Below are 17,497 nucleotides of genomic sequence, written 5' to 3'. Positions count from 1 at the left end.
CAGACACACAGAGCGCAAACCATACGTCCTCTCCGGTAGGGGACAAAAATGCCCTATGGACGATTTCCTAGTTTAAAATTCACCTCTCAACGTCACCTTGATTTTTGAGCAAGAGTCTTATACGCAAAACTTCGTCTCCAGGTGTTGTAATTTAATATATTTATAGCAATATATTATAAACTGTATTTAGCCACAAAACTACCTTTGACCGCATAGTAAACTTGGCGCTATTACAGTCCGGAAAAACTACATTATGCTCAATGAGAAGATTAAGATCTAAATGTTACCTTGGCTTGATAATGAGACGAGTTTTGCGCGTGACACGTCATCTCCTCATGGTGGATAGTTGTGGTAAGTTATTGCATGGTTACAGAAGAGTCCGGATATGTCGATTTTTGGTAAAGTTTTACTTTTAATTTCTAATTTGACGTTAACATTTTTCTTATAGGTTGTGAAACGGGCTTTACACGCGTCATACCGTTTTCAAATGTTTAAGACATTTTTAAAATTAAATTCTAAATGACAAAGTTACAGTCCGGACATATTACGGACGGACTAGCGATAGCTCTTGCACACACAGCTGCAATCAACGATTTAGACACCTAATAAGACCATTTGGCAAGTGGGATCGACAAACAACAGTAAACGTATGCAGTTATACGTGCATAAATGTAATATAAATAATACGATTCATTAATTTTGAAACATCGATCAATTTGTAAGGAAACAAACATTTTATCAAAATTCTTCGCGATAGAGAGACACTAGGATGTTGAATAATAAAGTAAAGTGAATGGATAATGTGTATCTGTTTCAATTAAATCATTTTATCAGGGTCGACGATGAAAATTCCTCCTCCTAGCTTGATAAACGTTATCTACCATGTAGGTACATTTCACCCTATGAAGATGTACTAAATTCTGTGTCGTTCTTAACGAGATAAATTCACAATTTGATATGTTATATCAAATGTTGAAGCTCATGCTATTTGAATACGTTTATATGCAAATCTGGCATTTAATTATTGTATGTTGCACGTAAAATGTCAGTTATGCCAATATTTTCTATAAAATAAAGATGTAAATAAATCAATAATTGCTTGTGCTTCATCGCTTCATTTTTGTTTAAATTATTCTTAAGATCAGTTATCGGACCTAATAAGGCACCAGTAGTATTAATGTTAATATTGCATGCATTTATTTTATATTCAAATACAGACACATTTATTTCATATGGGACAATCAGATGTGAGTTAAGATCGAAATCTCGACTTTGTCATGTAAAGGTTATTGACCAAGAGATACAACAAAATACAGGTAAAATAAAGTATTTTGATCAAAGGTTATACAAGATATAATAAACTGATGTGTAAGTTTCATTGAAGAATATCCCCGTAAATTGTTCATTAGTTGACTTGAATGTTCAAAACGAGTTTGTGTCAAATTAATACAAGGCCACTTAAGGGCATATGTATTTCACGAAAACTACGTATCTGGAAGTTTATCAGGTCGTTCCGCGCCTAAGACTGCATTATGTAAGGACCCGAGTGTGTCCCAGCACGTCTACCTGATTAACTTACTTCACTTACGAAAGGTGTGACGAATAAAATACTATTGCTGCAATTTAAAGCTATATGGTTTTTCCTGAAAGACATTTAATTTTGGTGCTTAGTCGGGGAGGGGTACCCGCAGAAAACTCCACCAACCAAACTCTGATGCACCGGGAGCGCGCATTGAAACCGTGTCGCCGGGGATGAGAAGCGCATATTCAATCCGATGCGCCCAGCATGAAGCCTTCACGAATACCACAGTTTCAGGCGAATTAATCCCCACTCTCTAAATGTAATACATATAAACACACAACGATGCAAACATGTCACAAAATACGCCCGTTTAAAGGTCTGATTACCTTGATATGTGAAGAACATAATTATTTGTGGTAAAAATTGTTCGAAAAATGATTGTGTTGATGATACATTTAAAACTATTTGATTTAGAGGGCGGACAATGTAAGTGTTGTCATGTTTATACTTCAAAGGCCCCACAATTTAGGAGTTACTTCAATCAAATTTGCTGGTGGTTGAGGTTTTATGCCCACTATATTATCAACAAGTTTCATGATGATCAAATTTACACTGTTTGAGTAAGAGAGCGGACAACGCTGTCGGACGCCACCCGTCATTTTTTTCCCACAATAAGTACCATTTTTCAAGAGGAGTATGAAAATGATTTAAAAGTTTCACCATTTTCTTGTTTCACCATTGATAGAAAATGGTAAACGACGTTCGCTAACTCAACTTGATATGTGATTTGAATGCAAACGCTAGTAATTTGAAAATCGTTTTAGATGTGTTTCTGACTTTATTTAATTATACTTATTTCTTCAGTGTTATTTTAACAAACATCTATATTTAATACTATATCATATGATATCGCAAATAAACATCATGAAACACAATTCGTGATATCCGTTCATGATATTCGGCATATTTGTGTCCAGTTACAACCTTTCAACTCACAAACAAATTAGCATTTTGTTATGACATGGAAACCAATCATTTTTTTCAAATTTTTTGAAACTTCAAAATAGTCAAATGCCAGTATATTAAATTTTTACCGAAAAACTTTATCACATTTTATTTTTTGAGCAATGCAATTATTTCTCTACAAAAATCCGGTAGATCTTTGGGCAACCGTGACGTCACCATGTTGCGGTCAACGACAACCGGACAGTCCGAATAATCGGCACCAGCATTTTCCACGTCGTCTTTGATCGCGGAAAAGCACGTGACCTTCCGACCTCTTATGACCTTAGCGGATATTAAAACCCACGGGCCGTGACATATGGACGCCAGGACTTTTCCGGCAGCGTCAAGGTCACGAACAAGGGAGAGAATCCTCTCGTCCCGACGCCAGTAGTCCGGGGCAAAGCCTCCAGGGATTATCAGACCATCTATGTCCGCTGCCTAGAAATTTATAAGTTGCATTTAAGAAAATTACATTACAATTATTCATTATTTTCTAAATGTTCGGAATCTTCTCGACACCGTTATTCTCTAAAGTTTTTCGAGTAAAAAATATAACATTCAATATGTTTATATACAAAATATATCGGACTAATGAAATTCCAAAAGTTTTTTTATGATATAAATAAATTTATGTCCTTTAGTCAGTATATTTAAGGCGAATGACGAATAGCCAGATCAAGACAATATAATTATATAAAGAAAACGGCATCGAACATAAAAATGATTAAAGATGGGTACACCGCATTCGAACGTTTAAAGTCTCTATAACGCTCAAAATCAATGAAAATTGTGTAATGTATTTCGTAAAATAAAGTTAACACCTAAACAAACAGTGTTCCTTTTAGCAAAAGCCACAATTTCAACGCTAGATGTGGTATGATTAGATAGATTTGTGTAGATATAAAATGCTCGTTTTTATCTATTTGTGACACAATAAATTCCATTTTAATTTCCCGCGAATATATCTATTCATGTGACAAATGAACACCATGTTAATGTTCATGTGGCGTATTAATAGATATCGTTGCGGGAAATTAAAATGGAATTAAATATGCAAAACAATAATAAAACGAGCATTTTGTATCTACAAACATCCATTTTACCAGACAACATCTGGCGTTAAAAGTTCGGCAATTGCCATAAGGAACACTGATTTTTTAATTGGTTAAGTTTATTTACGAAAAATTGTACGAAATTTTTCTTGATTTTTAGTAGTAATGCTACTTTAAATTAAATTTAAGTCATAACAGATTCAAGTAACCCGCTCTTTGTATTCATCATATCTATAAAGTGCATAAGTCTTTAATTCTTTTATCGGACTTTTGAGGTTTATACAGTATTTCAGTCACATTATGGCGGGAAATAAATATTCGTACTATATTCGTGAGCAAACAGAGCCATCAAAGCACTGAAAACTTTTCTGCTTGGATTACCGGTAGACGAGGCTGGAAACGGTCGTCAAGATTATTCCATCAATAATATTTAAGATGAAAACCAATCGCCACTAAGTAAGTAATATGACCGTGCTGTGAGTCGCAATGGCTATCTATTTTGACTGTACTGATAGAGCACGGCCATCTCGGCTAAATGGCTTGCTTTCTTTTAATACGAGGTTGATTAAAACAGAATGCATGAGTATGATATGGGACTTGATATGACTATATCTTCTATTTCGGACACTCACACAAATATTACCTCCATATAGAAGCGAGTGAACAAGAAATATTTTTACCAAAAAAAAAACACGATCGGCGTTCAAATTTACACTGAAGTCATGTTGCCCTTAATGTATTACAAAAGTAAAGCGATAATTGGTTTCATACCTTCTTGGACCCTCGATTTTGTCTACTTCTTATGGTGAATAAGTAAACAGATTATCTTAAGATATTGAATATGGTTAGATATAGAATACTAGAAAAGATGTGGCATAATGCTCACAAGCGCAAACAATGCAGAACACCATAGTTGTACAGCCGTTACCTGTATTTCGTCAATGCCGTACTCTGCTTTGCACGGGTATCCGTTTTTGGAATTGTAAGTCTTCCCTTTTTCGGGCCCAACTGTAAACGTCTCATGGCCCTCTTCTTTCAGTCTGTAATAGGGGTACCACAGTTCGATATCTTCATAGTTGAACTCCGTTAAAATACCTATCTTTTTAGTTGCCATCTCTTCAATCAAATTACCTATTAAATCGATAACGAAAGCGGAAGTAAACCGGTGTTCAGAGTTTAATCTTAAAACACATGCCAAATACGACTGCAAGCTAAAAGGAACGAAGTATTCATATATCCCCCTAAACACGGGCAAACATATTAATGCAACCTTTTGGGATTATGTAAGAATATGCGGAAGTCTACGGCCATCCTTCGCTACAATATCTTTGATTAGGGTAGTTGTAAGTTACTGGCAGTGGTATTATAAAACTTAAGTACTGCAATTTTAGTCTGTAATCTTAATGTTCTCAATTGGTCTGCATTTTATTTTTCCGCTTAGGATATAAGATTGTTATCGTATGCGGAAAAGACGGCGTTTTTATCGCAGCGCACTATAATAGGCAATCGTGATACTTCGGCTATCTCGGATTCCTCCGTGAAATAAATCGTCTGCTGATCCAGAGTGTATATTATAAGGTAATGTTTATGCTATTTTTATATGCATTCAGAGAGAAATCATGTACATACAAATATAACGGGGTAGGGTGTACATCGTGTTTCAAACATTCCTACTTTCGATTTCAATGATCATGATCCAGGGTAGTCCAAATAATTAGACGTAAGCTACCCCGCTTACGATGTAAATCGACCTCATATTTATAGGAGTAGATCCAGGGATGTAGTTCATCTTGAATGCTCTGAGTTTTTATGGATTATTGCAACTACCAGGGATGTAGATAACCTCCAAAAATTGGGGAGGCGGTCCAGTTTCTGTACTGGGAACATAAAGTGGTTCGTTTGAGGGGGCCTCGTTTGAGAGGGTTGTCCTCTCCTGTGGTTCCGAAAATTTTTACAATTACAATTAGATTTCTAATATGGTGAGTTTTGGGGGAACTGTCATGTTGATATAAATGCTCAATTTTTGTCTCACTCTCAGTTTGTCATGAAAAAAATTTGTCCAATGCCGCTTACGACGACCCAGAAATCTCAACAGTTATTTTTTTCTTTCCAAAAACTCGTGCTAAACATAACATAAAATAATGTAAATGAACATTATTTTAATGATGGAGTTTAACAAGCGATATGAGAAATAATAACATTAACATTACATTCACAACACACAACCGTGGTGTTGTAGCAGCTGCATGAAGTTTCCCTCATCGTCGTCATGCCCACGTATCGCGATGCACTGGCGGGCAAGGAACCATATGCTGCGTAGGATTTGCAGCAGCTGCTTTAGGTTATCCGCCTTCTCCTTCGTGTGCCCCGCTGACAGCGTCTCTCCCACGTCATGCGTAGTGGTGGGAAGTGTCACCAGTCGCTGGACCGCCTCCTTGTGGCACTAGCTGCCTTTGTGCTTCCAGAACTTCACGGGACCCTGTTTCCAGTTGGATAAACAGTCACTGATGAAGCTGCCGTCCACCTTTGTGTTGCTTATCTTGCCCGTCTTCTTGGCCGCCATGCAGAGATGGCAGAACGCATGGTCCCGGCTCTGAACGAATAACATTGCTAATGTAATAAATTTTGTGTTAAATATTAAGCAACAATACGAGTATTATTTGTTGCTATGTTTGTTTTTTTTCTAAATTTCGATTGTATTTAGATCGACGTTAGGTTCATAAAAGGTAAGAACGGTCGCAAATTAAAATTTTATACTAATATACATACCTCATGGTAGTGGAGCAATGTCAACGAATCAAACCAACTAGATTGGAATGAACGCTGTTCTGGCTTTTTCTTCCCCAATGTACGCTTAGGAAAAGCAAATTTTTGAGGCTGATTAGGAATACTCATTTTGAACATTATACAATAACATGATATTGTTTCAATGATTTCAAATCAAATAATAACTGTTATACTTAGAGAACAAAAATATTTTCAATCAAATTAATGTTTTACATGCGTATATTTACTCAAAATTGTTTTAAGTGGCAGTTACCTTTGAATTAGAGCGATCAATTAAAATAAAAAAGAATAGCCTGTCCTCAATCAAAACACCAACAGTGCAATCACGGAAAAGAACAATAAAACAATAAACGCAATGACATTTACCTGGGTCTCTGGTTTATGACACATAACAAGGGATATTGACACAGCACTATTGGCAACTTCGGAGCAGACAGAGAGGGGACACATGGCTTCTGCACTGACAGCCCGTGATTACAAAATACTGGTTTTGGGGCTGCGAATTTTGACGATTTTACGTTTTATTTATATAACGACGACTAGCCTAAATATTGGGGAGGCGGCTGCGGCCCCTGCCTCCCAATTACCTACTCCCCTGGATATCACTGTTTTATTGATTGATCATTGTTGGCTCGGGTACTGCTTACAAGTTAACCTGGGTGCTCTTAAGTATACTTACATTTACCCTGGGTACGGTAAATATACTAACACGTACCCGGGAATTCTAATGCTAAAAAGGTCACTGTCGGCTATTTATTTAGAATCAGTTATGTTCATTTTTTTTGCAATATATGGTAAAATAGCCTCTTTACTATTGAAACTCTTTCTCAAAAAAGCCGCAAAAAAGCATGTTTAGGAAGTTTTTTTTCAAAGATCATTTTGTTTCGTTTTTCGTAGCGCGTTTTACGACATCGGACTTTGGGAGGGAATATTACTCCGGTACAGTCTAAGTTGGCCGGGTAAGTGTTAGTATAATTTCTGTACCAGGGATGCAATAAAGTATACTCACGAGTACCCGGGGTACATTTAAGTAGTACCCGAGCCGACAATGACATATCAAGCTTACTTAACCCAGATGATGCTGCACCATACAAAAAAATTAGTGAAATTGTCTTCATCATATTAAGAGTATTTCTAGTCAATTAAGAATTGTTCATGTATAGCTCTTGATATCTCCTGAAATTTGGTTTATTAACTTTTTCACATGAACAGTTTATAAATGGATTTTGATAATTTTTGTTTTCAGGAATTGTCCTTGATGAATGTTTGTGAAATACAGTTAATGATTTCATGATTATTTCAAGCAATCATGCTTCTCAGGGAGATTGTGGATATTGCAGCACTTTGTATATGTTGAGTTCATAATGCTGTCACTTAGTAAATTCCAGCTAATAATGGTTTGCGGAAAGAAAGAGAATTAAAATTTATCAACTGGTGTGAATTTGTTGGTTTGCCCTTAAAATTATTGTTCACTGATTTTAACAAAATGATTTGGTGAATGTAGTTCTGAAATGCTTAGTCCCAAGGCTAATAGTATGTTGTTTGAAAAATTTAAATTGTGAAAAATATTAATAGCTTGTACGTGCCCTACCACTACCTTGTATAGGAATGTCAATCTATGGAGGCGTTGCCACTCTTGTAGTTTGGGAAAGTTCAGATACCCCAACATGGCTGATAAATATATACCCGTCTTTTCTGGATTTGTAATCCCTGGTAATGAAGGCTGCCGCACATCCTTAGACCTGCTCTAGTTTGTTGCCTTGCTGGTATGGGTTCCACATGACACTCCTGGACTCCAGCTTTGATCAGATATAAACGCTTGGTATGTGTCATTATCAGTATTCAGTAAGGTTTTTGTCTCAATTAAGCCAAGTGTAGAGTTTGCCCATTTTTAGATGTTTGTGATGTGAGCTTCCCATTTCAGATCATTTGGGGAAGTAATGCATAGGTATGGGTTGTCTTGGTCGTTTTTGAGGATCTTGTTTTTAATAGTAATGAAGAACGTAGATTTGAGTTTTGTACTCAAAAAGTAACATTTCTTGGTGTAAACCACATTCCCCATTCATGGGCCCATTTTCAATGGTTGTTATTAAGGTCTATGTGGAGAATTCTTTGATTTTGATACTAGTAAATGTTTTAAAAAGCTTTTAATTTGATCTTGACATATCATGAGCTTGGACAGATCATTAAATGTGACTAATGAGTGCTGGATGACTTTATGAGGAACATTTTAGAATTCATGAACTGTTTTTGATTTTCCACTGATTTGCTCTTTAAAAAAGCAGTTCAGGATTTAATAAGTATTTGATGCTAAGCAGGAGTTGTTATATATATATATATATATATATATATATATATATATATATATATATATATATATATATATATATATATATATATATAATCAGCAGCTTTTTAATAGATCTTGAATTTTTATAATGAGTTGTTTACACTTGAACAGTTCTTCAAATATGTACGATGTCAGAACACTATTTATTGAGGAGGAACATTTCACAAATCCTGGCCCCTCCTTAATCAGACAGTTGTAAAATGCAGGCCATTATTTAATAAGAAATCAAAGCAATTCAAGAACTGTTAATTGATAATTAAAGTGATTTCAATATTATATTTTCTAAGGTTGAACTTAGAGATGAACATTTGGAGATGAATGACATGTTTAGACAAAAAAAATGTTTTTTTCAAACCTTCAAGTGGATATTTTAGGTCCTATTTGGGAAAAATTATATATACTTTTTACCATTGGGAATGGGTCCCCCTACTGGATCCAAACTTGAACAAACATAACACGGTCTTAGTGTTAACTATTTGCCAAAGGTGTATGGTGAGCTCTTAATTAATTGATGATGAACATATTTGTGCTTCTTTATCTGTTCTTCATATGTCGATTGTAAAATGAAGTCATTATTTCATGAGCATTTCAAGCTTATGAGGAACGGTTTATGAACAATTCTTGATATGCCAATTTTTTTGCATCATGAAGTTGATTATTGAAATTCATTAATGATAGTATATAAATACAAGCTGTACCAGATATAACGGCACAGTTTTATTTATATAATTAGTTCAAAACTACTTATCAAGATCATGATCTACTCAGATAGTAGATCATAATCAGAATTATTATGCCCCCCTTCGAAGAAGAGGGGGTATATTGTTTTACACATGTCGGTAGGTCGATAGGTCGGTAGGTCCGTCCGTCCACCAGATGGTTTCCAGATAATAACTCAAGAATGCTTAGGCCTAGGATCATGAAACTTCATAGGTACATTGCTCATGACTGGCAGATGACCCCTATTGATTTTGAGGTCACTAGGTCAAAGGTCAAGGTCACAGTGACTCGAAATAGTAAAACGGTTTTCGGATGATAACTCAAGAACGCTTACGCCTAGGATCATGAAACTTTATAGGTACATTGATCATGACTCGCGGATGACCCCTATTGATTTTCAGGTCACAAGGTCAAAGGTCAAGGTCACGGTGACTCGAAACAGAAAAATGGTTTCCGGATGATAACTCAAGAACGCTTACGCCTAGGATCATGAAACTTCATAGGTACATTGACTGGCAAATGACCCCTATTGATGTTCAGGTCACTAGGTCAAAGGTCAAGGTCACGGTGACTCGACACAGTAAAATAGTTTCCGGATGATAACTCAAAGACAGCTTACGCCTAGGATCATCAAACTTCATAGTTACATTGATCAAGACTGGCAGGTGACCCCTATTAATTCTCAGGTCACTAGGTCAAAGGTCAAGGTCACAGTGACTTGAAACAGTAAAATGGTTTCCTGATGATAGCTCAAGAATAATTAGGCCTAGAAGCATAAAACTTCATAGGTACATTGATCATGACTCGCAGATGACCCCTATTGATTTTCAGGTCACTAGGTCAAAGGTCAAGGTCACAGTGACTCGACACAGTAAAATGGTTTCCGGATTATAACTCAAGAAGGCTTACGCGTAGGATCATGAAACTTCATAGGTACATTGGTCATGACTTGCTGATGACCCCTATAGATTTTCAGGTCACTAGGTCAAAGGTCAAGGTCACAGTGACAAAAACCGTATTCACACAATGGCTGCCACTACAGCTGACAGTCCATATGGGGGCATGCATGTTTTACAAACAGCCCTTGTTATTATGAGCAGGGATCATATTTTTTTCGGTTTTGTCGGTCCTAGACCGATTGGGGTCATGAAAGTCCGATTGAAAATCCCAAACAGTCGGTCCAATTCTGTTTGCTATTAAAATTCCCATGTCATGAAATCGATTACACAGTGTACATGCTAACACACCCTTATGACATTCTTATCTCGATTACGTGTGATAAACCATTCGCTGCAGTCTCTAAACCAGTCAGGACCGGTTTATTGCACGTCAGACCAAGAATAAAAAACTTTTGAACAGCGGATTAAAGATGCATCCAAAAAGACGCGCTGTAACTAAACAAAACATGCCGATACATTTTCCACCAGCGTAATAATCCGGTAATATAATTATGAATGAAAGTCGCGGATCTGATCGACAGAACAGCCGGAAGTTATTTTTATGGGCGGAACTTCACATAAAATAGTACACAAGAAAAATAATATACATTGAATAAATCTTTAGTTAAACCGTGTTAGAATCGAAATAATTCGTGTACTTTATACTTTGTTGTTGAATAACTCACGACCTGAAAATTAGATGCGTGGTTTCAAATGCTTCGCTCTCGTGATTATGTCCCTACGCATCTAAACTATCGGCCGTGGGTTATTTTATATTCTTAATTATTTGGTTTGTTGTTGTCAGTAGCCAACCTACGCACAGACATTTGTTTGGTTCAGTGCATGTTTGTAAGCTATCATCGAGTCGACAACAATTTAAAACATCGGTATAGACTTACACAGATTAATAATATTGACAACGTTGAAAAAAGTCTGATAAAACAGCACATGAAACAACAATGAAATACCTAATGATAAAACCAGTTGAGAAAACTCGTCTCGTTTAAAAAAAATGCCTAAGGGAATTTTACTTGTACATGTCTTATACCACCTTCATGAATGGCATAATCAATGGTATATATTTTAACGTAATTTGTCATGATTTTGGATATACATTTTCGGATACTTTTCCCCATTTATATCCGGACCGATTGATGTTGCGGGAAAATATGATCCCTGATTATGAGTATGACATAAATTGAAGTTCATCATTGATTATCATCATCATCAGTGTCAGTAGTTCACAAGCTTTGGGATAACATGGATAAAAAACCTCACTAAATGATATTATGACCATGCATGCATGCATGGATTCTAGTCAATATACACTCCGTGATGCATGCTATTGATAAAAATGGAGTGAAAATGATAAAAAAACCACTGTTTATTATTAAACATGTTCTCAGTACAATACGTCTTAAAAAAACTTTTAAAGGTAAAATGAAAATGAATTTATGATTGCACTTATTCTTATGATTGAACAATCATACTCTAATTGAAGACCTCAATGAGATCACCTCTTAAAATGTATTGACTGAAATTTTAAACTAGTACATTAAATGTTTCCTATCTTTTTGTCAATAGACAAGTATAGATTGCAAACTGTAATCCAATGCTTTTGATAAGCGTGAATTGCACACTTGAATTGTGTTTTTTTTTTTATACTTGCATTCCTTTGTTCATATATGTGTTTTACAAGTTAAGTGACAATAGTAAGTCTGTGGGATATTTAGGATATTTGTTTGCATAAGAGTAAACTAATATTGTTAATTATTTTTCTTTAGTAAGTGATAATATTCAAAATATAAATATTAAATAATTTTCACAGGCTTTTGCGGGGGGTATGAATTAGTTTATTCATTTTATTGAGAAAATAATTCCATAATTATTATTATGCAAAGAAATTTTATTTTTATTTAATGCTTAACATTTTTGTTTGTGTGCTAGTAAATTTTTAGATGTTTCAGGTCTGTACTATTTCCTAATTGATGGTACCATAGTTATTGGGTTAAGAAATCAACGTTCAACGTTGGATTTCATTGAATATTTTCTACGGCTTTATTATTAAATGTGTTGGGGCTGTTAATGGCCCTATCAATAATACATGTAGCAACTTTGAACCTCATGGTCTTGAGTCATCTTGATCCGAGAATAAACGAGGTTTGAGGTACTCTAGGTTCACATCATTTACAAACTGAAACCCAGATGTGGTTTTCATGAAAGGGTGAAAACATAAATACATAAATGTATGCACCTTAAAAAGCAAAACTAGAAGATTTTCCTTCAAAGATTGTTCTGAAAGGGATGGATCATAAGTATTATAACATTGGCAGTATTAATATTACTAAGGCAATAATGAACCTTTTTATTCCCTCGGATCGAAAGATCGGGGGTATATTGTTTTTGGCCTGTCTGTCATTGTATGTGTGTGTGTGTGTGTGTGTGTGTGTGTCCCAAAACTTTAACCAAAACTTTAACCTTCTTCATTACTTTTGCAATATTGAACGTAGCAACTTGATATTTGGCATGCATGTGTATCTCATGGAGCTTCACATTTTGAGTGGTGAAAGGTTAAGGTCAAGGTCATCCTTCAAGGTCAAAGGTCAATTTTTTTTTTTTAAACTTTAACCAAAACTTTAACCTTCTTCATAACTTTTGCAATACTGAACGTAGCATCTTGATATTTGGCATGCATGTGTATCTCATGGAGCTGCACATTTTGAGCAGTTAAAGGTCAAGGTCATCCTTCAAGGTAAAAAAAAAAATTCAAAGCGGCGCATTAAGGGGCATTGTGTTTCTGACAAACACATCTCTTGTTCAATTATAAAAATGTGTCAATTATTAGTACTGTGCCTACCGGTAATATTATGGGTGTCAAAAAATCAGAGAGTAACTTTTGTGTTGTATTCATTGAAGATTTTTCATTGATGTCACAAAAGATTTGTGGTATACAGCATAGAACTTAAATTTGTATGGAATATTAATACAAATATGAACATTCAATCTTGATTAATAATTTAGTGTATGTTTATTGAACACTAATGCCAATACAGAGAGCTATTGTGCAACACTCTTTAGTATATATAAGTAACTGGGTTATTAAAAACTATTCTGTTTTAAGTGTATTTTTATTCCCCTTGATCGAAAAATCAGGGGTATATTGTTTTTGGCCTGCCTGTCATTGTATGTGTCTGTGTGTGTGTGTGTGTGTGTGTGTGTGTGTGTGTGTGTGTGTGTCCCAAAATTTAACCAAAACTTTAACCTTCTTCATAACTTTTTCAATATTGAAGGAAGCAACTTGATATTTGGCATGCATGTGTATCTCATGGAGCTGCACATTTTGAGTGGTGAAAGGTTAAAGTCAAGGTCATCCTTCAAGGTCAAAACAATTATTAAAAAACTTTAACCAAAACTTTAACCTTCTTCATAACTTTTGCAATATCGAACGTAGCAACTTGATATTTGGCATGCATGTGTATCTCATGGAGCTGCACATTTCGAGTGGTGAAAGGTCAAGGTCAAGGTCATCCTTCAAGGTCAAAGGTAAAAACCCCCATTCAAAGCGGTGCATTAGGGGGTATTGTGTTTTTGACAAACACATCTCTTGTTTCACAATTCAAAGTATTGTGGAGACAGTTATTTGGGAAATAAATACAGCACAATACATGAGATTATGAACAATAGTGATATTTGTATTTTTTCAGTCCAATAACCTTTAACTGAACTGTTGTCATAAATTAGGTTTTACAAAAATATGCTTTTAAAACCTCAAGTATTGAAGAACAGAAAGAATTCAGTTTTAGAAAATATTAGCGTATAGAAAGACCCCTCAAATCTGCTTAAAGAACAAATAAATTAATAAATTATGAAATAAAACATTGGAAGACATTTTCTAACATGTTTAAGTGTAAGAGTAATTATAAGGTGTAGACATAAATTCTCATACTTTTCTATAATAAGGAAACGTGTTAAAAAAGTAAGAGTGCAATACAAGTACTTATTTGTCAGTATTATTCTTTTTTTAGCTCACCTGATCACAACGTGCTCATGTTGAGCTTTTGTGATAGCCTTTTGTCCGTCGTCCGTTGTCCGTTGTGCGACATCAACATTTGCCTTGTTCACTCTCTAGAGGCCACATTTATTGTCAAATCTTCATGAAATTTGGTCAGAAGATTGATTTCAATGATATCTTGGATGAGTTTGAAAATGGTTACGCTTGCTTGAAAAACATGGCTGCCAAGGGGCGGGGCATTTTTCCTTATATGGCTTTATATGGCTATAGTAAAATCTTGTTAACACTCTAGAGGCCACATTTACTGTCCGATCTTCATGAAACTTAGTCAGAAGATTCATTCCAATAATATCTTGGACGAGATTGAAAATGATGCCGGTTGGTTGAAAAACATGGACGCCAGGGGGCGGGGCATTTTTCCTTATATGGCTTTAGTAAAACCTTGTTTACACTCTAGAGGCCACATTTATTTTCCGATCTTCATGAAACTTGCTCAGAAGATTTGTTCCACTTATATCTTTGATGAGTTAAAAAATGGTAACCTTTGCTTTAAAAACATGGCTGCCAAGGGGCGGGGCATTTTTCCTTACATGGCTATACATGTATATGGCTATAGTAAAATCTTAGTAACACTCTAGAGGCCACATTTATTGTCCAATCTTAATGAAACTTGGTCACAAGATTCCTCCCAATAGTATCTTGGATGAGTGCGAAAATGATGCCCGTTGGTTGAAAAACATGGCCACCAGGGGGCGGGGCATTTTTCCTTATATGGCTATAGTAAAACCTTGTTAACACTCTAGAGGCCACATTTATTGTCCAATCTTAATGAAATATGGTCAGAAGATTTGTCTTAATGATATTTTGGATGAGTTCGAAAATGGTTACGTTTGCTTGAATGACATGGCTGCCAAGGGGCGGGGCATTTTTCCTTATATGGCTATATAAGGCTATAGTAAAATCTTGTTAACACTCTAGAGGCCACATTTATAGTCCGATCTTCATGAAACTCGGTCAGAAGATTCATCCCAATAATATCTTGGACGAGTTCAAAAATGATGCCGGTTGGTTGAAAAACATGGCCACCACAGGGGCGGGGCTCTTTTCCTTATATGGCTATAGTAAAACCTTGTTAACACTCTAGAGTTCACATTTATTTTCCGATCATCATGAAACTTGGTCAGAAGATTTGTCCCAATGATATCTTGGATGAGTTTGAAAATGGTTTTGGTTCCTTAAAAAACATGGCAACCAGGGGCGGGGCATTTTTCCTTATATGGCTATATATGGCTATTGTAAAACCTTGTTAACACTCTAGAGGCCACATTTATTGTCCAATCTTCATGAAATTTGGTCAGAAGATTGGTCTCAATGATATCTTGGATGAGTTCGAAAATAATTATGTTTGCTTGAAAAAATGGCTTCCAAGGGGCGGGGCATTTTTCCTTATATGGCTATAGTAAAATCTTGTTAACACTCTAGAGGCCACATTTACTGTCCGATCTTCATGAAACTTAGTCAGAAGATTCATCCAGATAATATCTTGGATGAGTTGAAAAATGATGCCAGTTGGTTGAAAAACATGGCTGCCAGGGGGCGGGGCATTTTTCCTTATATGGCTATAGTAAATCCTTGTTAACACTCTAGAGGCCACATTTATTTTCCGATCTTCATGAAACTTGGTCAGAAGATTTGTCCCAATAATATCTTGTTATCTCAGGTGAGCGACTTTGGGCCTTTCAGGCCCTTTTGTTTAATGTTTAAACCAATAGTTAAGACAATATATGAACTAAAATTAAAGCGATACTATACTATTTTGTCAAATATTTATGAATTTATATAAAATAAGTACAAAACTTGTAATACATATATTTTAATATAAATTAAAATAAAAGTTAAGAAGAACATGTGTCGAAAAATGCGAAATAAGCCAGATATTAAATTCTGAAATCGAAAATATCTGTACAGTCAAATTTGCCAGCATGTATATCATGCCTGTACGATGTGAATCTAAATTTAGTTTTACAGATCATTTAAATTTCCTGCAACGATATCTATTCATACGACACACAAACACTAACTCTGATCCATATTAAAAGACGAATGCTTCGTCACAATCGTCTCAAGGTGCTACATGTAATTTGTCTTTGCTGCATTTTATGAAATTTGTCTTAATGTATAATTTTTATGCTCCCCCAAAATTTTTTGGGGGAGCATATAGTCGCCGCTTCGTCTGTCCGTGCGTGTGTCGGTCCGTGGACAATTTTTGTCCTGGCTATTTCTCAGCAATTAATCACCAGAATTCAATTAAACTTTATGGGAAGATTCACTACCAAGAGGAGATGTGCTTATTATCAGCTGGTTCTAGTTGGATGATTTTTCACAGAGTTATGGCCCTTTGAAATTTTCCATTAACTGTACATATAGTGCAATTCTTGTCAGGGCTATTTCTCAGCAACTAATGACCGGAATTCAATGAAACTTTATGGGAAGCTTCACTACCGAAAGGAGATGTGCATATTATCAGCAAGTTGTGGTCGGATGATTTTTCACAGAGTAATGGCCCTTTGAAATTTTCCATTAACTGTACATATAGTGCAATTCTTGTCTGGGCTATTTCTCAGCAACTAATGACTGGAATTCAATGAAACTTTATGGGAAACTTCACTACCAAGAGGAGATGTGCATATTATCAGCCGGTTCTCGTCGGATGATTTTTCACAGAGTTATGGCCCTTTGAAATTTTCCATTGTACATATAGTGCAATTCTTGTCCGAGCTATTTCTCAGCAACTTATTACGGGAATTCAATGAAACTTTATAAAAAAAGCTTTACTACCAACTGAAGATGTGCATAATATCAGCCGGTTATGGTCGGATGATTTTTAGCTCATCTATTTTTTGAAAAAAAATTATGAGCTATTGTCATCACCTCGGCGTTGGCGTCCGGTTAAGTTTTGCGTTTAGGTACACTTTTCTCATAAAGTATCAATGCTATTGCATTCGAACTTGGTACCCTTACTTACTATCATGAGGGGACTGGGCAGGCAAAGTTAAATAACTCTGGCTTACATTTTGACAGAATTATGTGCCCTTTTTATACTTAAAAAAT

The 17,497-nt window shown here is 35.6% G+C and overlaps 2 protein-coding genes across 11 annotated transcripts in view; one reads left to right on the top strand and one right to left on the bottom strand.

Annotated features, from left to right (window-relative positions):
* Window positions 1-2,340: 2,340 nt before the first annotated feature.
* On the bottom strand, window positions 2,341-4,704 carry LOC127874388 (protein/nucleic acid deglycase 2-like). The gene is made up of 2 exons (XM_052418685.1): window positions 4,508-4,704; window positions 2,341-2,965 (listed from the first exon to the last, which is right to left on the bottom strand). The coding sequence occupies exons 1-2, from the start codon at window positions 4,691-4,693 to the stop codon at window positions 2,636-2,638; spliced, it is 516 nt and encodes a 171-aa protein (XP_052274645.1). The 5' UTR covers window positions 4,694-4,704; the 3' UTR covers window positions 2,341-2,635.
* A 79-nt stretch (window positions 4,705-4,783) lies between these two features.
* The window catches only part of LOC127874386 (N-acyl-phosphatidylethanolamine-hydrolyzing phospholipase D-like), a 37,358-nt gene continuing 24,644 nt past the window's right edge, over window positions 4,784-17,497 (top strand). For 4 of the 10 annotated variants that reach the window (XR_008046854.1, XM_052418683.1, XM_052418682.1 and 1 more), the window contains exon 1: window positions 4,935-5,078. The gene's annotated coding sequence lies outside the window, so the exon portion shown is untranslated. The other 6 variants (XM_052418680.1, XM_052418674.1, XM_052418676.1 and 3 more) reach the window with 5 other exon arrangements.

This window comes from Dreissena polymorpha, chromosome 3 (genome assembly GCF_020536995.1).
Source record: "Dreissena polymorpha isolate Duluth1 chromosome 3, UMN_Dpol_1.0, whole genome shotgun sequence".
Taxonomy (NCBI): domain Eukaryota; kingdom Metazoa; phylum Mollusca; class Bivalvia; order Myida; family Dreissenidae; genus Dreissena; species Dreissena polymorpha.
This window is presented reverse-complemented; position numbering and strand designations above follow the sequence as displayed.

What these genes read in the sequence shown, in the direction of transcription:
- LOC127874388 (XM_052418685.1), bottom strand. Translation starts at nt 4,693, where the DNA reads ATGGCAACTAAAAAGATAGGTATTTTAACGGAGTTCAACTATGAAGAT. An exon ending in ACGGCATTGACGAAATACAG is followed by an intron (nt 2,966 to 4,507) that starts GTAACGGCTGTA and finishes ATAAATTTCTAG; the next exon opens with GCAGCGGACATAGATGGTCT.